General features: G+C 43.1%; 1 protein-coding gene across 2 annotated transcripts in view; it reads left to right on the forward strand.

The window, feature by feature from the left end:
- MEGF6 (multiple EGF like domains 6) overlaps positions 1–23939 on the forward strand; it is a 454527-nt gene that overhangs the window by 108745 nt on the left and 321843 nt on the right. For both annotated transcript variants that reach the window (XM_040429988.1, XM_040429983.1), the window contains exon 4: positions 9749–9853. In XM_040429988.1, the coding sequence (XP_040285922.1) occupies positions 9749–9853 (105 nt within the window). The remainder of the gene's footprint in view (positions 1–9748; positions 9854–23939) is intronic.

The raw sequence follows: 23939 nt of genomic DNA on the forward strand, positions 1-23939 counted from the left end.
TCTATATACTGTGGGTGCTGTATAGTGTGGAGTGCTATACTGCTGTACTGTATAGTGTGGGGGGCTGTATCGTGTATAGTTTGGGGTGCTGTATATGGTGAGGTGCTATACTGCTCTACTGTATACTGTGAGGTGTTGTATACTGTGGGGTGCTGTATACTGTGGGCTGCTATACTGCTCTACTATATACTGTGGGGTACTGTATAGTGTGGGGTGCTGTATACTATAGGGTGCTATACTGCATACTGTGGGTTGCTGTATACTATACGGTGCTATACTGCATACTGTGGGGTGCTGGGGTGCACTGTAACACTAGGTTAAGCCGAGCCCCGGTCTCCTTCCTGCAGAGCGGTGCCCACTTCCAGCCTGAGCCCAGCTGCCCAGAGCACTGATCCTGAGCCGCTGGAGTCTTCAGAACTGGAAGTATTTACAGTCATTCACTGTACTCTACCAGATGTGTGGATTTTTTGTGTGTGTGTTGTGGTGGAGGCGTGATTGCTTGCTAGGGTGTGGGAAGGCAGGATCCAGGGGGCCCAAGTAAATTTTTGCCCAGGGTCTAATCAATATTAAAGACGGCCCTGGGTGGGCCAATGCCCAGGGGGCCGCCCAAGCCCCCTCTCTGCCGCTAGCCAGGTACATAATGAGGTCTCAGCGGTATTTAATGCTGTGAGAATCAGGTACTCATGTATGCAGCCAGTGACCGCACATGTCCTCCTGAATTCAACTATGGCCTGCATCTCACTTCCTAAGTCCCCAGCGCCATATCTTAATCAGAGACAACTGAAAGAGGACAGAAGATGGCATCTACTGATGGCCACCACAGAAGGAAAGCTTTTGGGGCAATACTGTATGTGTAGCAGTCCCATAGAGAATAGATGGAGCAGAAACCTGCTAGGATGACCTGTTGCTCTATTTTAACCTATCCCCCATCCTGTGGCTAAGGAATAAGTAAAAAACAGTGGAGTACTCACCCTGGAGGCAGATCACGAGACTACTATCCGGCCTGTGGTGAGGTTATAGTGCAGAGTGCTTCTTCTCTTCCCATTCCCAACAGAAATCGAAAGCATTTTTATTAGGGCTCATTCACACGACCGTTTGTATGGGTCCGCATCTGTTCCACAATTTTGCAGACCCTTTAATTTCAATGGGGCCGCAAAAGATGCAGACAGTACACCGTGTGCTGTCCACATCCGTAGTTCCGTTCCATTCCATGGCCCCGCAAGAAAGATACAGCAAAACACTATGGCCATCTGAATGAACCCTTGAAGGGAGTCTGTCACCACGTTCTTGGACTACATGAGTATGACTGCAGATAAGGAGGCCAGATCACAAATTTTTATTTTCCTACTACCCCCCCCTCTTATTTCTCCCTTGTTGGTTTAAAGCTGCGCTGAAATTCATTGTCAGAACTGCTGTGCATTCGCACATGATGCCCCTCCATTATGTTAACACAGCACTGTAGTGCGGACTGTGTATTTCAACATAGCTTTAAGTGCTGTTGATCTGGACTTCTTGAGGCCCCCTGCACACGACCGTATGGCTTTTTCAGTGTTTTGCGGTCCGTTTTTCACGGATCCGTTGTTCCGTTTTTTGTTTCCACTGTGTTTCTGTTTCTGTTCCGTTTTTCCGTTCAGCCTATACAGTATACAGTAATTACATAGATAAAATTGGGCTGGGCATAACATTTTCAATAGATGGTTCCGCAAAAAACGGAACGGAAACGGAAGACATACGGATGCATTTCCGTATGTGTTCTGTTTTTTTGCGGACCCATTGACTTGAATGGAGCCACGAAACGTGATTTGCGGGCAATAATAGGACATGTTCTATCTTTAAACGGAACGGAAAAACGGAAATACGGAAACGGAATGCATACGGAGTACATTCCGTTTTTTTGCGGAACCATTGAAATGAATGGTTCCGTATACGGACCGTATACGGAACGCAAAAAACGGCCAGTAAACGGGGGAAAAAACGGTAGTGTGCATGAGGCCTAATTGTATTTGGTTTAAGTCTGACCTCTACTGGTTGTTTCCTTGTAAGACAAGTTCATATTCACTAAGACTTGTCTGATGGGTTTGCACATAAAATAATTGTGTAAATGATTGGAAATAAGTCTCAACTCAATCTTTTTCAATGCAAAAAATTGCGTAAGTTCTCTCTCAAAACAGATGGGAAAAATAAGCCTGGTCAGGAGTGGAGTAGAAATAAGACTGTTTATGCGCCTAATTCAGCTGCAAAAAATGATGAGCGAAGTTTTGAAAAATTTGATTCGGCAACTTTGAAGAAGTTTCCCAAGAAATTTGATTCATTACAAATTAATTAGTCATAAATCGCTATAAATCAGGTATACCCTGCCTTAGGGTACAGCCACACTGAGCCACCATGCTGTGGACGGGTTGCGTCCATGCTGCAGTGAAGAACTGCGGGGCCATTTAGCCCACAGCTGCCTTTCATTTAATAACGAAGACCGTACTGTATAGTACTTCTTCATTGTTAATGGCTGTGTGGCACCTTTTATACATGTTTAAACAGGGGCTGTTGCTGGTATGGGGTTTGGCTGGTTAGGTGGGGGTATAATATGGGTATTATTACTGTTCTTGCCTGCAATCTCCTGCAGGTTATTTGACAGTAAACAGAATATTAATCAGCTCTGGCATGCCCACTTCTCCAACCCCAGCGTTCTCCTGCCCTACAGGTGGGAGTTCTTCTTCTTCCATCTGCTTTTCCTCCTTTTCCACATCATCTAATATCAATGATAATATGTCATCAGGAACACCCAGCTTTTGCTTTTGCTAAACTTGTGGCAAATAAAAGATTTGTTACAGTATGTATCCAGTGGTTCCCTTACAACTGTTCTTTCAGACTCACCAGCTTCTGTGGTGAGTTCTCCAGAGACACACTCTGAAGCATGGGCGTAACTATAGGGGAAGCAAAGGAAGTGGCTGCTTTGGGGCCCTGACCCAAAAGAGGCCCATCCAGGAGGAGGAGGACTAAAAGATTTTGTCAGGGCCCCCTCAACAGTATTAGCCAAAGAAATCATATACAGTGACAGTATAGACAGTGTAGGAAACGGATGGAACAGCTGCCGGCCATGGTCTGAGAAAGCGATCTTTACTAACAACAGGAATGGGGGCGGCATGAAAGGAAGGAGTTGTGAAAAAATTACTGGGGGAGGGGGGCCCCATTCAAAAAAACGGAACACATACGGAAATGCATCCGTATGTCTTCCGTTTCTGTTCCGTTTTTTGCTGAACCATCTATTGAAAATGTTATGCCCAGCCCAATTTTAGCTATGTAATTACTGTATACTGTATATGCCATACGGAAAAACGGAACGGAAAAACGGAACAAAACGGAAACAGAACGGAAACAAAAAACGGAACAACGGATCCGTGAAAAACGGACCGCAAAACACTGAAAAAGCCATACGGTCGTGTGCATGAGGCCTAATGCTGACTCTCTCAAGCAGCCAGTTGGCCCCGATTACTCGTCAGACTCCAGTAACTTCGTGGCCTCTCTCTTTTACACAGTTCACAGCATGCTCCTCTGTGGTTGCTTAGGCCTAGACCACTGCCCGGTCTCAATGCAGGTCTCACAGCATGCCACACACAAATACACACACACACCAAAGATTCTTACCTAATTTATTAAAGAGGAACCTCAGATTTCACCTACAGGCACTGCGGAGTAGTGCTTCTAGCATCTCAACATCTAACTTCAGGTCAGAAACAATTACCTCTTCTAACTGCAAGAAGAAAGTCCGGGAACACCATTCCTTCTGTCATCAATCAATACCTTAATGGTGACACCACTGAAAAAATGGTTCACCAGCTTCTACGGGTAGCTTTTCAGGACTCAAGTAAAACTTAGTGACAGCACCAGTGTCCATTAATTTCAGAGAAAACTGGGTGACAACCAATAGGGCCACCATTATAGCCCACATCAGGGTTATCAAACAACTTATCAAGAGTCATGAATGGCAAATCTATTTAGTTGTGCAACAAAATAGGACATTGAGCCCTTACTTATATAGCCCTAATGTATACCGCAATGCCTGACATACATTGTCATCACTTGCTGTCCCAGGTGGAGCTCACTGTCTATATGCCCTATCAGTATGTATTTGGAATGAAACCCACACAAACTCCATGCAGATGTTGTCCTTGATTGGATTTGAACTTAGGACCGCAGCACCACAAGGCACCAATGCTAACCACTGAGCTACTATGCCAACTGACCAGCTGTACTATAAGTGAAGTTATAGTAGAGCCCGGTCGAGAGTTTGTGATATGGGGCCCAGGAGCTGTGGACATAAAGCACACTGTAGTTATGTATCAGGAGCTGAATATTTTGTGGCCATTCACAAGACTTGACAATTAGACATGATATAATTCCTAGACGTCCAACTTCCATAGATTTCGCTGTCGTATGGACCCTCATGTCCGTGATCTATTATATGAAGCGCTTGAAAAGTGCTGCTGCTGATACAGTGTCTGGAGACTTAATGCTTCTGAAGTTCAGACAGTCAACATCATTTCTCCATGTGGCAAGCGAACATCTGTAGAATGTTTAAAGACAAGGCGAGTACTGCCTGTGAAATTGCGGCCAAAGGCTAAAAAGTATTTATCAAATTTGAAAATCCCATTATAGTGATATTGTGTCTACTGGACGGGGAATTGCAAATATAATATCTGAAGAGGCAAAACAATTTGGTAGATAACGTAAAAAGTATGATTTATTGTTTTATGGAAAAAGTTTCTTCATGTAAGTGACTCCTGCAAGCCCAAGTTATGCTAAACTCTTAATGGGATTCTGGTCGCAGAGATGAGATCAACCTTTTGATATTCTTGCTGTTCTAACAGATAGAACGGATTCAACTACAAGTATGGTGTTTTTTTTAAATGAACACCAAACCTAATGTCTACTTTGTCTCTACTTGTGGTTCAATACAAGTGGTGGAGTCTCTATGCTTAGACTAGATTGCTGCAAGCTAAACTATAGAGCAGAATCTAAGGAAGCACAAGTTCCCCCCAAATCTCTGTTCTGGTCTGGGAGCATAGCCTAGAGATTAACCACAGAAGTAGGAAAACCCAGAAACGTAGCCAAGGAAGTGTTCAGGGACTGGAGCAAGAGCCAGTTGGACCAAAGGAGAAGTCAGAAGATAGACTGGAATCAGAAACATAACTTCATACGCTAATGTAATCACGGAAGTACCCAACGAGACATAGCCAAGGACATATCTGATGGCAGGTGGACCAAAAAGGATGGCATTTCCTTAGGAGCAAAATACAACCAATAAGTGAGGCCCTGAACCTCAGACAAAGAAAGCCTGAGATAAGAATGTTGAAATAATTTCATAACAATGTAGCCACAAGAAGATGTAGCCAAGAAGATGTGCCAAAATAAGCATTGAAGAGAATTATAATTAACAGGTTTTTATGTGGTTTCATTGGACAGTTTTTTTATGCACCAATATTAAACGAGTATTCCCATCTCAGACATGCCATCAGTTTCAGATACCGTAGGTGCAGATCCCACCTCTGGGGGCCACATTTTGGAGATAGGAGTGGGTCCCAGAGGTGGAACTCATACCTATCTGACATTGGTGGCATATCCCCTTTAACATTATTGTTCTATGTTATCAGCCATTTCAGACTGACTATATACGTCCACAGGGTCACGGTTCCTAATGCAGTTTCGAAAGTCCAAACCAGGGGGAAAAAAGAGCAGCTCCATACGCTGCTTAATATGTTTAAGAAAACAAGTGTAAAAAAAGATCAGCAGTAGTATGTGTCCTTTATACTTTCTCTCATTTTACGGTCCACTCCTGAGTTTGGTTTCCAAAACTATATCAAGAAACTTGATTGTGTGGCCGTACCCTAATAGGTGTCCAGAAAAATCGTTGCCCCCACAATAACTATTTTGATTCCAATTCCATGAGTGTGACCACCTGTTCAGTGAGGGTCAGGACTAGGGAGGACTTGTTCTTTGCTTCCATGCCTCCACCTTTTCTGATTGATATGCTGTGACTGTCCTTTTTTTTCCAGACATTGAGATGAATTCAGAGTTCCAAATTATAGCTTGCAATAAATGCATTTTCCCCTTAGTGTTCTGAATTGATATTTTTCACTCTTTCTGTTATCTTGTCGTTAGGCAGCCGCTGATATTAAATCGCAGAGCTCAGCTTCTTTATGAATGCGAGAGGTGCACAGGATCAGAAAGATGCCAGACATCTGCAATTTAATTTGTGCATCCATTTGTTAAATTACCCCAAGTGATGGGCTGCATCAGGTATAGAAATAGTCCACGCAGAAGGCATGTTCTATATCCGAGCCGCCTGAGACAAGATCAGGGGCTGCAGTTTATTACACACCTTAGTTAAAACAGGGCTTACTTGGTGGGAGAATATAAACTGGGGCCTCCTAGTTTTTTTGTCAGGGGTTCATATCAGAGTCCTAGTTAAGCTTTCCTTGAACCAAGGCAAAAATTCAGTTTAGGGTACTTTCAGACTTGCGTTAGAGGAACCGGCAGGCAGTTCCGTTGCCGGAACTGCCTGCCGGATCCGGAAAACATGTGCAAACGGAAAACCATTTGTTTCCAGATGCGGATCCGTTTGAAAAATGCATTGAAATACCAGATCCGTCTCTCTGGTGTCATCCGGAAAAACGTATCCGGTATATTTTTTTTTCCACACTTTTGAAGGCCTGCACATGGTAGACCGGATCTGTCAATGCGTCCGTTTTAATGCCGGATCCGGCACTAATACATTTCAATGGCAATTAATGCCTAATCCGAAATTCCGGCAAGTGTTCTGGAATTTTGGCCGGAGAAAATGCCGCAGCATGCTGTGGTATTTTCTCTGGCCAAATACCATAAAAGTGACTGAACTGAAGACATCCTGATGCATACTGAACGGATTGCTCTCCATTCAGAATGCATTAGGATAAAAATGAAGGTTTTTTTTCCGGTATTGAGCCCCTAGAACGGAACTCAATACAGGAAAACTTTAACGCTAGTGTGAAAGTACCCTTACTGCAGTATAACAACCTTGATCAAGACAAAGATACTTATTGTCTATCGCCCTAGCTCCTTGACAAATATCCAACCAGCCCCCCATAGATACACCCGTTGGTTTCACAGCTTTTTGTGGTCCCAGACATCCCAACAGTTTCTAAAATCTCTACCCTATGTCTTTATAGTTTAGTGTATAGATATGGATTACAAAACCCCAGCAAATTTGGAGACCTACAGATGTAGCAGAGTTGAATTTGTCCTTAGGGTATCTATTTTGTGCATTACTAGCCTTCATGTCACAGTATATGGGTCTTGAAAGCTTCAATATGGGGTGCTGCTTGCAGGATTCCTCACATTGTAGAGATGCTTTAGTAGCACCTGTACCTGCCATTCATATGGGGGAACAGTTCGCAGGGGGGAACCTCATACTGGCTTTACAGGTTCAAGTAATTTTCCAGCTCTTGACTTTAAAATGCCATGAGGTGGCACCTTTCCAAAAAGTCAGTATGTCGGTTTTGTTGCTAGAATAGCTCAGCAGCAATATGGTGACCTCACAAGGTCTGAAGACAGGACAGGACCAAAGTCTAACTTAAGGAGTTGTCCGCTTTTTACTATTGGTGACCTATCCTCAGGATAGGTCATCAATATCAGATCGGTGGGGATCCAACTCCCGGCACCCCCGCCGATCAGCTCTTGAAGAGCGTTGCCTTCTCTACTCTGTCCTATTTACTTCTATGGGACAGCTCTGTAGTATTTACTTGAACAGGCAGAATCATTCCGTAGAAGTGAATGGGGACGCCATACTTTATAATTACACCTGCTCACCACTGCAATTGCTGCAGTGAGCGGGTAAACAGAGCAGAGAAGGCATCAGATCAGCGGGGGTGTTGGGAGTTGGATCTGATATTGATGACCTATCCTAAATATATGTCATCAATATTAAAAAGCGGACAACCCCTTTAACAATGTTCCATCCTTGGTTGCAACTTGGAATGATTATTATAGGATGCCTAATTACCTCTGGAGCTTCTTCAGCACCAGAGCTGTTTGACAATGATTCCGATATTGAGTTTCTCTGGTAGAGCAGCTACATGTGACTAAGCTGCCGATGCCAAATGCCAGCTAAATGAGGTAAAGCCACCACCATTGGAGAATGGTATACATGTTCTCTATAGCAGTGTCCTGGCAGCTTGATGGGTAGATCTTAGTGGGCTAGATGCTAGGAAACTTTTCCTGCCCAAGTTGGCAATTGTAAAGTTAGGTGAAAAAGGAACTTTTGGACCTGTAGTTTCAGTTATGGAAATCTTAATTCTACAGTATACGATGATTCTCTAGAGAAATGTGGGCTGCCAACTTCGAGGCTATGGTTTGGGGGGGAATCTTTCTTGTTTCAGCATGCCCATGTGCACAAAATGAGGACCGTGTGACATTGTTTGGCACTGAACTTTTGCAAAACACTTAACTAGTCAATTCACTGGAATTAAAGGGTCCAAAGTGGGAAGAGCAGCCAGGCACCATTCCTTATTCATCATACTTTAGAATTTCGTCTGGAAGACTCCTTCTTGCATCCACCACACTCAGATAAACCCATCCAACTGCCAGGTTATTACAGAAGGTGTTTCCACTGCTCCAGTGATGGTGGTTTTCGTCCACTCCAGCTGACACTTGGTATTAGGTCAGTCTTTCCCCACCACCATCTATGGAGGCTTTTTTGGTATGAGGGGGGAAGGTTTTATATTAGTGGCCATTGTTTAGAATGCAAAAATAAAATAGAATAATGAAAGCGTCCAATGGTAATTCTTGGAACTTGTAAATGGAGCAGAACACAGCCTCCATTGTCTTAATACAAGAGGATACATTCTGGGGATTAGACAGACTCAGAGATTCTGCAATCTGTCTCCCGGGCACTGCGTTGACAGCTAGATGATGGAGAGGATTTGTTAGGTACAGTGTAGATGATGGAGTGGATTTGTTAGGTACAGTGTAGGATGGGCTACTTACCATGGAGTCTACACAGCCTCCTAAAAATTTGATATTTTCTGCACCTGCAGGACAACATAGCAATAATGATGAGATCTCCATACAATTGTCTATGAAATCTCTGTTCTATTTGTAGAACCACCTAATCCTAGGTGCGAGGCCACAGTGATCACACTCTGTCTCTTCAAACAGCTGGATTCGGACCTGCCCGAGTCAGATATTGACTTATTCTGAGGATCGGTCATCAGTATAGGAGTCCAGGAAAATCCCTTTAAATCTGTATCGTAAAGGTGCAGTGAAAAGTATTCACTATTGTCAAGTTATTCAGTCTCTGTTTATTCAGATTATGTGATCATATTGCGTTTTAAAGGGAAGGTGTCATCAGAAAATGAACTATTATTTAAATCATGTTTTTATGTTAAACATATTTTTAAAGAAGTTTTGGTGATGTTAAATTTAAAACTCTCCAGTAGAAACTCTCCAGTAGAAGTCAATGAGGTCGCCTCCTGACTATTGTGTCTATGGCCCATGGGGCTGCTGTAAAGCATATCTCTAAATGCTGTTAAGAACAGCTCAGGCAAGATGGCCACCTCCACAATCATGGTCATGAAACAGAATAAAAAAATATACAATTAGAAAATAAAAACAGATTAGAAATAAAGGATGTGTGTCTAAATCTGGTTTTAAATGGCAGAAAAAAAATCAGCGACACATTCCCTTTAAGAACAAAAATGTTATTTTATTTTTTCAGCGGCCTGCAATTCCGGAGTCTGTTTCAATGGAGGAAACTGCGTTGAAGGATCTTCCCAGCGCTGTCTATGTCCTGCAGGCTTCCAGGGACCTCGCTGTCAATATGGTAGGTGCCAGCAGACTAGTCCGATACATGATATCTGGCATGATGGCTCCTGAAGCTGAATCCAGCCCCCCCCCCCCCCCCCCCCCAGATGGGTCATGATCATGCTTAAAACGCAGAAAAAAATTATGATGTACCCTTAAATTTGGCCAAACATACACATGGTGAAATATACATTTTATATTTTTATACATTTTCCAGAGCATGCCAGATTATAGGAATTTATGGTATATACTGTATATTTCTAAATGTATGTACAATGATAAATTATGCAGCCATATGATCAATACCAATTGCAGAACTAAAGGTTAATCTGATTTATTTGACTATCACTCAGCACTGTGCACACTTACATAGCGAGTAAGGGTTAAACTTTTGTAGTGTAAATTGTTTTTAGCGCTTCCGTTAGTAAATCAGTGGAAAACTGGCAGATTATATTCCCGATAGAGGAGTCAACTTGATAAACAATTATATTTTTTTGCCTTCTTTAATTTACATTTCAATTTGATTGTATCAAATGGGCATGAAGATGGGACATGGTTATTTGCATTTGTCTGTATTCGTATATATAATTTAAGACTGTATTCAAGAAATATGTGCATCTCCTCACAGGGACTTGTGTCTACTACTCTGGTAAATTGTGATCCATGAAGACTAGTTTAAACAATGGGGAAAATCAATAGTTTGGTTTTACAATCTCTTGTAGGGATGAGAATTCTCTGGGAGGATCAGAACACATGAAGAAGCACCTCAGGGGTGGGTCTTATGTAAAGCATATTTACAGTTATTTGATAAAAAAAAAGAATATTGGGACATTCACTATAAAACTTGAAACCGAACTCAGCTTCGGTTCACGTGCGACTTCGTGAATAACTTACTTTGGCTCATTGGAGCCCATACATTCTAAGACTGTACTGAGACGGATCTCCCAGGGGCGGATTGAGCAAATTTCCCGGTGGGCCGATGCCAAGAGGCCCCCCAAAACCCTCCTCTTGGCCAAAAGCCAGGTACACAAAGATCTTTTGCTCTTAGCATTAATTAATTTAGGCAGTATTTTGTGCTGCACTGTGGTATCTGCTTCTGCTGAGGTAATATTGTGTGCTGCACTGTGGTATCTGGGGCCAGGTTTAGTTTTTTTTTCCAGGGCCACTTTAAGTTCCCAGTCCGCCCCTGGGATCTCCGTACAGTATTAAACCGAAGTTATAAATGAAGCGACCTTGGATATAACATTCGAAGCTCACCTTGCTCAGTACTAGCCGACTCCATATGTGGCTGTGTCCACATATGGAGTCAGTGCTATGACAATGAAGGGTGGTGGAATCCCCAATCACTGTCAATACGTTTGGGGATACCTTATCTCTGTATATTTAACTTATTCCGTCTCTACTCTTAAACTGTCTCTGTCAGCTCTTTAACCCCGGGCCTTCTGTATTAAAGGTAGACACTCTAAGCATTGAACCACAGAGCCTAATGCTAGTAACAGGAGGATTTTCTCTGACTAAAAACCTCAGTAGTATGAATAGTGTTCTTCCCATGTATAATGCATTCCTGTGTACAACGTACTGGTATCTACAGTTACATCTCTATATATACCAGTACATTGTAAAGTTTTTTATTTATGAAAGCAGAAATAATTTTTTTTGAGTTTTTTAGTAACTGCAGAAAATGTAATTATAAAAAAGAAAATGACTACACACCATTATACATACACATATGTATGTATAATGGTGTGCAGCCGCTTTCTTTTTGTAATTATGTTTGCTTCATGGCTATGCACCTGTGATTCTGAAGGTTCTAGTCGAAATTTTCTTGTAGTTGCAGAAAATTTAAAGGGATTCTGTCACCAGGATTTCTGTTAACATCACCACATCAGTCTTCACGATTTTTATTACAATATACTAATATTACTGCCCTGTGTCTTGTAATTTGTCTATAACATCGCTTTTATTAATATGCAAATTACCTAAATAAGGAGCCCAAGGGGCTGTCCCTCTGTCCGGTGGAACCCCTTCTCCTTGAGCCCAGCTCCGCCCCACTGCTAATTTATTCACTCCTCATCGCCAACCTCATATGCCTGGTGCGCCGTAATCTCGCGCATGCGCCCTGGAAAAACCAGTCAGCGCATGCGCAATGTGTTCGGTGAGGCCGATGACAGGACACCGCGCTGACAGGTCTATCCACAGCACATGCGCGAGATTACGGCACACCAGGCATATGAGGTCGGCGATGAGGAGTGAATAAATTAGCAGTGGGGCGGTGCTGGGCTCAAGGAGAAGGGGTGCGGCTGGGCTCCACCGGACAGAGGGACAGCCCCTTGGGCTCCTTATTTAGGTAATTTGCATATATTTTGTATATTGTAATATAAATCACGGAGACTGATGTGGTGATGTTAACAGCTCAGTAAGTGAAATCCTGGTGACAGAATCCCTTTAATGACACTAAATAAATTACAAAATTCACAAAACCATCCAATATAGAAGGAGAACCATTAAAATAATGGGCGCACCGTCTCCATCAATTGATGTAAATGAATGCCACCTGACAGTCCACAATGATTATAATGGGAACTGGTTTTCATGACAAAACCCAGCATTTTACCGGACAAGAAGATATTGCTCGCTACGCTCTTGTCCTGTATTTTGACAGAGTCTGCAACAGAAGCTCCTTATGGATCCTCCAATACAGACTTGGGAGAAACCTAACATGGACTGTGCATGTTATCAGTCCCCCCATCAGTTAGCGCATACTTGCTCTCAGGTCACAAAAGTGGGGTCTTTTTTCAGATAAGTAGTGAGAAGATAATTGCTCACCATGGATAATTCCTCTGCACGGAATTAGTCCGTTTTATTGAGGCCGTGACTCCGATGTTTACCAGTGTCCACATCACACCTTCAGATTAGTCACACAGACAAGAAAAATCTCCATGTTACACTGTCCTCCTGTCCATACTGGATCTTTAGTATAAAACCTGTGGAGCACTTCTCTAGTGATACCCATTACACACTGCAGTAATGGCGACTATCATTAGAGAGGAATATCTAATAGAGGTCTGACAGGTGGGGAAGTTTTCCATCAGAACAAGCATTTTCTCTTACTGACGGTGCCAGAAACCATTGTTTGCAATTAGTATTACATAGCAAACCAGTAAGAAAAACCAGGGCAAACTGTGCTCCTGCATAGGGTTTCACGGATGAGGGGCAGCAGTAAAATAGGTGGAAGGAATGGATTTTTCCTCTGTGGTTATTTACTTCTCCATAAGAGCTAAATGTCACGGAAGGTGTACAGGAAACAAGACAATGCAAAAGAATCTATGACTCACTGGATCCAAAACTAAGGAACAAAAGGGAGACCCCTGCATGAGACCTGGCACTCTCCCTGACTGCTCAGCCTATGCGAACACCCCAAAGGTGGATGATCGCATATCCTCGAACCTCGACTATATAATACCTGAACATCCTACAATAGTGAGGGGACACGACCACCGGCTCCCTACACTAGACACGGAGGGAGTCAGGGTCATCTGGGATCCAGCAAACAGAAAATCACAAATGAATGTACAGCACTTATCTTGTAGAAGACTGGGAAATAGGAACAGCATACACACACTCCAGGATGTTGTATAAGCCGCACACTAATGCATTATGGGGAGGAATTTAAAGGGATGCAATCAGACCAACTACATGACTGTTGAGAGAGTCTAACGAGATGAGGAACTGAAAACCAAAACAAAGAAAAGTCGAGGAGGTTCTGAAAGGCTTCTGTCAGAGCTTCTCAGCTGTCTGGTTGTGACAGTACCCCTCCCTCTACGAGTGGACTCCGGACACTCAGAGCCCACCTTCTCAGGATGGGACCTATGGAAAGCCCTGATGAGACGAGTGGCCTTAATGTCCATCACTGGGACCCACATCCTCTCCTCAGGACCATAACCCTCCCAATGAACGAGGTACTGGAGAGAACCGCGGACAAGACGAGAATCCACAATCCTAGAGACCTGAAATTCAAGATTCCCATCAACCATAATCGGAGGAGGAGGCAAAGGCGAGGGTACAATGGGTTGAACATAAGGTTTCAATAAGGACTTATGAAAAACATTATGGATCTTCCAAGTCTGAGGAAGATCAAGACGGTAGGCAACAGGATTGATGACAGACAGGATCTTGTAAGGCCCAAAAAACCTAGGACCCAACTTCCAGGAGGGAACCTTCAATTTGATATTCTTGGTAGACAACCACACCAGATCACCAACATTCAGGTCCGGACCAGGCACACGTCTCTTATCTGCCACACGCTTATATCTCTCACTCATGCTCTTTAGATTATCCTGAATCTTTTGCCAAATAGATGACAAAGACGAGGAGAATCTGTCCTCATCAGGTAAACCAGAAGACCCCTCTCCCGAGAAAGTCCCAAACTGCGGATGAAACCCATATGCACCAAAAAATGGTGACTTATCAGAGGACTCCTGACGACGGTTATTTAAAGCAAACTCAGCAAGGGACAAAAAAGAACACCCTACAATAGTGAGGGGACACGACCACCGGCTCCCTACACTAGACACGGAGGGAGTCAGGGTCATCTGGGATCCAGCAAACAGAAAATCACAAATGAATGTACAGCACTTATCTTGTAGAAGACTGGGAAATAGGAACAGCATACACACACTCCAGGAAGTTGTATAAGCTGCACACTAATGCATTATGGGGAGGAATTTAAAGGGATGCAATCAGTCCAACTACATGACAGCTGAGAGAGACTAACGAGATGAGGAACTGAAAACCAAAACAAAGAAAACTCAAGGAGGAGGTTCTGAAAGGCTTCTGTCAGAGCTTCTCAGCTGTCTGGTTGTGACACTAATTCATTATACCTGTTCACACATGAGGCCAACGCAGCACTACATATTAAAGGGGTTGTTCAGTGGCTTAATATTAATATTGTTGGGTGTACTACTACTCCTATTCTGCACTTTAGTAAAGAAAGACTTAATTATATACTACTAGTGGCCTGGTCACTGACTCCATTACTATTGCACCTGCATCCACACTCCTGTTTTGCACCATGCCAAAGCATTTAAAGGGCATCTGTCAGCAGATTTGTACCTGTTGCATGTGCACTTGGCACCTGTAGGCATCTGTGTTGCCCCCATGTTCATATGTGCCCGCATTGCTGAGAAAAATCAAGCTTTAATATATGGAAATGAGCCTCTAGGAGCAATGGGGGTGTTGCCATTATTACCATTACTCCTAGAGGCTCTGTGCTCTCTCTGCAACTGCTGCGCCCTCTGCACTTTGATTAGCGAGCGCTTGTTATTTTCAGTTCATCTGCTTTTTATTTCATAAATAAATCAATAATGGACACGTTTCGGCCCGTCCAGCCTTCATCAGCTTGCATTGGTATACAAATTTTCAAACTTAAATCACAAATTGCCCCGCCACGCGTGGTGACGTCAGACGCCCAAGAAGGGGGTGGTAATTTTACGCATGTCAATCAGTACTCAAATGACATCACATAGAAACATAGAATGTGTCGGCAGATAAGAACCATTTGGCCCATCTAGTCTGCCCAATATACTGAATACTATGAATAGCCCCTGGCCCTATCTTATATGAAGGATGGCCTGATGCCTATCCCATGCATGTTTAAACTCCTTCACTGTATTTGCAGCTACCACTTCTGCAGGAAGGCTATTCCATGCATCCACTACTCTCTCAGTAAAGTAATACTTCCTGATATTACTTTTAAACCTTTGCCCTTCTAATTTAAAACTATTTCCTCTTGTTGCAGTTTTTCTTCTTTTAAATATTCTCTCCCCTTTTACCTTGTTGATTCCCTTTATGTATTTAAAAGTTTCTATCATATCCCCTCTGTCTCGTCTTCCTTCCAAGCTATACATGTTAAGGTCCTTTAATCTTTCCTGGTAAGTTTTATCCTGCAATCCATGGAATAGTTTAGTAGCTCTTCTCTGAACTCTCTCCAAAGTATCGATATCCTTCTGGAGATATGGTCTCCAGTACTGAGCACAATACTCCAAATGAGGTCTCACTAGTGCTCTGTAGAGCGGCATGAGCACCTCCCTCTTTCTACTGGTAATGCCTCTCCCTATACACCCAAGCATTCTGATAGCATTTCCTGCTGCTTTATGACATTGTCTGCCTACTAGGGCTGCACGATATGGGAATTTTGTGCGATTGCAATTAGGGCCCTAAAAATTGCGATAATGATATGCGATGCGATATTTTAAGGGAATTGTGCTAGAGGTCTATTTGCTTAGATTTTCCCATATGAGCCGCTGACGCGCCTGGGTATGACATAGTTATAGGGGATCTGTGGATGACGCTGTGTTGCGGGGGATCTGTGGATGACGCTGTGTTGTGGGGGATCTGTGGATGACGCTGTGTTGTGGGGGATCTGTGGATGACGCTGTGTTGTGGGGGATCTGTGGATGACGCTGAGTTGTGGGGGATCTGTGGATGACGCTGTGTTGTGGGGGATCTGTGGATGACGCTGTGTTGTGGGGGATCTGTGGATGACGCTGTGTTGTGGGGGATCTGTGGATGACGCTGTGTTGTGGGGGATCTGTGGATGACGCTGTGTTGTGGGGGATCTGTGGAGGATGCTGTTATGTGGGGGATCTGTGGAGGACGCTGTTATGTGGGGGATCTGTGGAGGACGCTGTTATGTGGGGGATCTGTGGAGGACGCTGTTATGTGGGGGATCTGTGGAGGACGCTGTTATGTGGGGGATCTGTGGAGGACGCTGTTATAGGGGATCTGTGGAGGACGCTGTTATGGGGGATCTGTGGAGGACGCTGTTATGGGGGATCTGTGGAGGACGCTGTTATGGGGGATCTGTGGAGGACGCTGTTATGGGGAATCTGTGGAGGACGCTGTTATGGGGGATCTGTGGAGGACGCTGTTATGGGGGATCTGTGGAGGACGCTGTTATGTGGGGGATCTGTGGAGGACGCTGTTATGTGGAGGATCTGTGGAGGACGCTGTTATGGGGGATCCGTGGAGGACGCTGTTATGGGGGATCTGTGGAGGATGCTGTTATGGGGATCTGTGGAGGACGCTGTTATAGGGGATGTGTGCTATGACACATAGGGCCATGAGGGGGGGCAGCATAAGACATATAACATCTTATGCTGGTCCCCCTCATGGCCCTATGTGTCCTAAACTGTGCACATAACTGGCTTTGTGTGTAAAGTATTTTACTAGTGTGTAAAAAAAGCTCTCTCCTATTGATAACATGGCCAGCCTCTGTACTCACTGTTCCTATGAATGCACTGCAGCGAGCTGGCCGGCCGGCGCGTGACTGACGTCACTTAGTAACGCTCCTCCCACTTCAGGAAGCAGGAGCCTTACTAAGTGACCGGCCGGCCAGCTCGCTGCAGTACGTTCATAGTGACAGTGAGTACAGAGGCTGGACCTGTTATCAATAAGAGAGAGATTGTTTCACACACTAGTAAAATACTTTACACACAAAGCCAGTTATGTGCGCGGGGCCCCTTCATATATAATCGCGGCATTATCGCGATTCGATTATTTTTTCGATTTATTGTGCAGCCCTACTGCCTACCTTTAAGTCTTCTGAAATAATGACCCCTAAATCCCTTTCCTCAGATACTTAGCTTAGGACTGTATCACTGATGTTATATTCTGCTCTTTGGTTTTTACGCCCCAGGTGCATTATCTTGCACTTATCAACATTAAATTTTAGTTCCCAGATTTTTGACCATTCCTCTAGTTTTCCTAAATACTTTTCCATTTGGTGTATCCCTCCAGGAACATCAACCCTGTTACAAATATTTATGTCATCAGTAAAAAGACACACCTTACCATCGAGGCCTTCTGCAATTTCGCTGATAAAGATATTAAACAATATGGGTCCCAGAACAGATCCCTGAGGTACCCCACTGGTAACAAGACCATGGTCTGAATATACTCCATTGACTACAACCCTCTGTTGTCTGTCCCTCAGCCATTGATAATCCTAATCTTATAAATTTGCCTGTCATCCTCGTTTGTTTTTGTTTTTTTATAATTACTAAATGCTATCTTTTTGTTTTTAATGATTTTGGCCACTTCTGCTGAGTACCACAGTGGTCTATTCCTTTTTTGCTTTTACTGACAAGCCTAATGCAATTATCTGTTGCCTTCAATAGTGCCACTTTTAAGTAGTCCCATTTCTCCTGGACTCCATTGAAACTATTCCAATCTGATAGGGACTCGTATACCACTAATCTAATTTTAGAAAAGTCAGTTTTTCTAAAATATAAAACTTTTGTTTTTGTGTGGTGTGACTCAGTCACTGTACTTATAGTAAACCACACTTACTGGTGATCACTAGATCCCAAGCTTTCCCCTACAGTAATATCAGATACCAAATTCCCATTTGTGAATACTAAATCTAAAATGGCCTGCTTCCGGGTTGGCTCCTCAACTACTTGCTGTAGAGATAATCCCAGTAGGGAATTTAGAATATCTGTACTCCTGGCCGAACTAGCTATTTTGATTTTCCAGTTTACATCAGGAAGATTATAGTCTCCCATAATGATAACTTCCTCTTTCAATGTCATTTTAGCTATTTCCTCAACTAGTAGATCATCTAATTCTTTGACTTGGTTAGGTGGTCTATATATCACACCTACACGAGTTACCTTATGATTATCAAGCTGAAAGGTAACCCAAACTGACTCTAAATTGGTCTCGCTAACTTGTATTAAATTAGATTTTATGCTATCTTTCACATACTGGGCCAACCCTCCCCCTTTCTTGTCTTCTCTGTCTTTCCTATATAGAGAGAACCCTGGTATTGTTATATCCCATTGATTACTCCCATTGAACCATGTCTCAGTAACAGCCACTAAATCTATATTCTCATTTGCCATTATAGACTCAAGTTCATTGATCTTATTCCCTAAACTGCGAGCATTTGTAGACAAGACTCTGAGCTTGTCATTTCTTAACCTATGTGCTACTGGCATCTTCTGGCATTGTTACGGGGGGCAGTCGGACTGCTGGATTATCACTCTTTTGCCCCCCTTTCCTAGTTTAAATGCGCCTTAGCAAATACTTTGAACTGTTCACTGAGGACATTTGTTCCCTTGAGAGAAAGATGCAAACCATCTTTCTTGTACAGTTCTTTTCCATTCCAACGAGAGCTAACATGAGACACAAAGCCAAACCCTTGGTTCAGACACAATTCACCAAGCCATACATTGAATTCCTTAATGCGCATCTTCCTGTCATGCTGAAGGTTATGCACAGGCAAAACTGCAGAGAATGAAACAGTTGATGCCACCTCCCGTATATCATTTCCAAGTGTGTGAAAAGCTTCCTTCACCTTTGAAATCTCATTGCAAGCCAGATCATTTGTCCCAAGATGGACAATAACATCCACCTCCCTTTCCTGCTTTGCTTGCCTAACAATATTAAGGATACGTCGTCTATCCCTGCTAGCGGTAGCACCAGGGAGACATCTCACAAAACCATTTTCCTCAAACTTCACACCTCTTATGATAGAATCGCCCACCAACAGCTGTTTACTATCAGTCCTCACCTTCTCCTTTTTTCCTTTGGCTACAGTCTTGCATACTTTAGGCATAGGAGATTATTGTTCCTCACCCACTGTGCCTGAGCTTACCTCCATGTTGCTCTTGCGCTCTGAAAGTGCTGCAAATGAATTATGGAGAGCCGCAGACTGTGGGACATGTCTTCTATCCACAACTCTCAGTCTACTAGAACCTGCAGTAACCCATCTTCCATTTCTAGGGGGCCTCTGTGGCAGTGGCATTGCAACGTTCCCAGCCTGAGTTTGTTTAACAGTTAATTTACAAATCTCAGATTTCAAAAATGAAATTTCCTGCTGCATTATGGAGAGCTGTCTACAGATCAGACAGTATCCAAACCTCCGAAGAGTGGAACCTGAACTAAAAGCACAACAATTCCTGAACTGAACCAGGTCTGCCATTTTAAAGAAGGGAAAGATTTTAAACAAACAATTCTTACTTTTTGAGATTGTATCCACCTCCAGGTTACCTCCTGAGTATCTCCAATGCACTTATAAATGCAGCACTTGAGAATGCAGCAAGCTATAATTAGGCAAGCTTATACTATATATATACACACACTCCCACAAAAGCTCCTCCCCCAACAACAAATTTAACACCTTAATCACCTATGCTCATTTGCAATCAGACAATAGCAAGACCCTGTCTAACAAATTCCTTACCTGTCTTGAAGCACAGTGTCTGAGTATCTACCAGAAACACAGCTGAAGTTCTGCTGTCTTGAAGCACAGTGTCTGAGTATCCACCAGAAACACAGCTGAAGTTCTGCTACAGTGGAAAAGCTCTAAGTTAGTCTAAGTTAGTCTCCTGAATATCTCCAATGCACTTATAAATGCAGCACTTGAGAATGCAGCAAGCTATCACATTGTATATCAATGTTACACATAAGAACAAAACATGTAAATGCCTATTTAAACATTAATACTGATACCACTCAATTGCAACGAGTCATCTTTTATTTGCTGTCTGGAAAAGAAGAGACGATTGACATAAATCATACTGCAACGTGATATTATACCAAGTGGATGATTTCATACTCCCTATTCAGTCCTCTGGGCTGCAGTGTGCCCAGAGTATGAATCCAATAAGCTTCCCTACGTAGTAATTGATTTTTGATATCACCACCCCTCCTGTGTCTTTTCACCTTTTCTAATACCTGGAATCTCAATTGAGAAATCAAATGTTCAAACTTGTGAAAATGAGCTGGTAAAGGTAATAGCAGGTTACCTGTTTTGATCCGCAAAACACGGATGCAGCCCGTGTGCCTTTCGCAATCCTCGGATCGGAACGGACGGCCATTTATATTCACACGACCGTGGTTTGGTCCCGCATCCGAGCCGCATTTTTTGCAGCTTGGGTGCGGACCCTTTCACTTCAATGGGGCCGCAAAAGATGCGGATAGCACTCCGTGTGCTGTCCGCATCCGTTGCTCCGTTCCGTGGCCCCGCAAAAATTATGAGTCATGTCCTAATCTTGTCCGTTTTGCGGGGAAGAATAGGCATTCCTATAAAGGGCCGTCCGTTCTGTTCCGCAAATTGCGGAAGGCACACGGGCGGCATCAGTGTTTTGCCGACCGCAAAACACGGCACGGTCGTGTGAACAAGCCCTTATTCACACAGTCAGTGTTTTGGTCAGTCATTTCCATCAGTGATTTTGAGCCAAAACCAGGTGCAGGTGAAGATCTTTTCCTTATACTTTATGACCAGGTGCAGATCTTTCCCTTATACCTTATGTCTGTGGAGGCTCCAATCCTGGTTTTGGCTCATAATCACTGATGGAAATAACTGCCCAAAACACTGACGTGTGAATAAAGCATTAGGTATTGATGACCTATCTACAGAGAAGAAAATCAGGTTCGCTCTCAAGGTGATAAGGTATCAAAAGATTTAATAAAAAATACAAAGAAATGTAATAGTATAAAACAGAATAGTATAAAAACATCAGTGGTATTCCACTATAGCAAGAAGTATACAGATATCTTATATAATAAGGATTTATGTCCCATTAATATGATGTACATTCATATGATGATCAGTCCATACACATTGTTGTCTCCAATAAAGATGATGTTGATGTTTTGTGGCCACAATGGAATATTATGTTTCACATAATCCACAATACAAATGAAGTCTATAATTAATAATTGCTTAGACAGCACTGTAATTGTGTACATAATATTCCATTGTGGCCACAAAACATCAACATCATCTTTATTGGAGACAACAATGTGTATGGACTGATCATCATATGAATGCACATCATATTAATGGGACATAAATCCTTATTAGATAAGATGTGTGTGTATATAGAATATCACTGATGTTTTTATCATAATCCAGGGGTCTTAAATTCACATTGTAGGTGCATTCCCACTCTGAGAGACAGAATTTATTTTAAAAAAAATCAGGAAATCACATTGTATGATTTTTAAAGAATTTATTTGTCTTGCACTGCTGAACATAAGTATTTGAACACCTGAGAAAATCTGTGTTAATATTTGGTACAGAAGCCTTTGTTTGCAATTACAGAGGTCAAACGTTTTCTGTAGTTCTTGACCAGGTTTGCACACACTGCAACAGGGATTTTGGCCCACTCCTCCACACAGATCTCCTCTAGATCTGTCAGGTTTCGGGGCTGTCGCTGAGCAACACAGAATTTCAGCTCCCTCCAAAGATGTTCTATTGGATTTAGGTCTGGAGACTGGCTAGGCCACTCCTGAACCTTGATATGCTTCTTACGGAGCTACTCCTTGGTTATCCTGGCTGTGTGCTTCGGGTCATTGTCATCTTGGAAGACCCAGCCACGATCCATCTTCAATGCTCTGACTGAGGGAAGGAAGTTGTTGCTCAAAATCTCACAATAAATGGCCCCATTCATCCTCTCCTTAATACAGTGCGGTTGTCCTGTCCCCTTCACAGAAAAGCACCCCCAAAGCATTATGTTACCAGCCCCATGCTTCACAGTAGGGATAGTGTTCTTGGGATGCAACTCATCCTTCTTTTTCCTCCAAACACGACGAGTGAAGTTTAGACCAAAAAGTTCTACTTTGGTCTCATCTGACCACATGACTTTCTCCCCTGCCTACTCTGGATCATCCAGATGGTCATTGGCAAACTTCAGACGGGCCTGGACATGTGATGACTTGAGCAGGGGAACCTTCCGTGCAATGCATGATTTGAAACCATGACGGCGTAGTGTTCTACTGACAGTGACCTTTGAAACTGTGGTCCCAGCTCTCTTCATGTCATTAACCAGCTCCTCCCTTGTAGTTCTGGGCTGATTCCTCACATTTCTTATCAACAGTGATACCCCACGACGTGAGATCTTGCATGGAGCCCCAGTCCGAGGGAGACTGACAGTCATCTTTAGCCTCTTCCATTTTCTAACAATTGCTCCAACAGTTGATCTATTTTCACCAAGCTGCTTGGCAATTGCCCCGTAGCCCTTTTCAGCCTTGTGGAGGTCCACAATTTTGTCTCTGGTGTCTTTTGACAGCTCTTTGGTCTTGCCCATGGTAGTAGTTGGCGTCTGACTGACTGTGGGGTGGACAGGTGTCTTTAAAAAGCTAAGACAGGTGCTACTAAGTTAGATTAATGAGTAGAGTAGAGGTGGACTTTTTAAAGGCACAGTAACAGGTCTTTGAGAGCCAGAATTCTTGCTGTTCCTCAGGTGTTCAAATACTTATGTTCAGCAGTGCAAGACAAATAAATTCTTTAAAAAAATCATACAATGTGATTTCCTGATTTATTTATTTTTATTCTGTCTCTCAGAGTGAGAATGGACCTTCAATGTGAATTTCAGACCGCTCCATGATTTCTAAGTGAGAGAACTTTCAAAATCGCAGTGTGTTCAAATACTTCTGTTCCTCACTGTGTGTATATATATATATATATATATATATATATATAAAAAATTATTATTATTTTTTTATTTTTTTATTGTTGCAGATATCTATAGAGTAGGTCATCAGTATAATGTCGTTGGGAGTTATCACTTGGCACTCCACTGAACAGCCATTTTGTGTAGCCACTGGCACTCGAAACTATAGAGTAGAAGAGGGCGGAAGTAGAAGGCTCTGTCTGCTCTGTGGTGCATGGTAGCTGAGCTGCAGCACATCGGCACGACCACTACACAGTGGACGGAGCCTTCTGCTTCCAGCTCTATCCACTGTATAGTTTTTGTGGCTAGTTTGCCTGAAACAGCTGATTGGTTGGGGTACTACGTGTCACTATGGGGCCCCATAGTACCTCGATGTGAACTACAGCATTACATAATGATAATTCTCCCATTCCCTTTCTGCACTAGCTAGGGATTTCCCTCCAGAAACAGCGCCACAAGTGTCAATGGTAAATTGTGGTATTGCAGGTCCAGTCCACTGAAAGGAATTGGGACTGAGTTGCAGTACCACGCACAGCCTGTAGAGAAGGTATGGTGCTATTTTTTCCCTTCATCCTGTACAGCCCCTTTAATCTATCATGCAGTGATTTACCCCGCTGGGTATACCATAGTGATGTGAATTTA

The sequence above is a fragment of the Bufo bufo genome, chromosome 1 (genome assembly GCF_905171765.1).
Source record: "Bufo bufo chromosome 1, aBufBuf1.1, whole genome shotgun sequence".
Taxonomy (NCBI): Eukaryota; Metazoa; Chordata; class Amphibia; order Anura; family Bufonidae; genus Bufo; species Bufo bufo.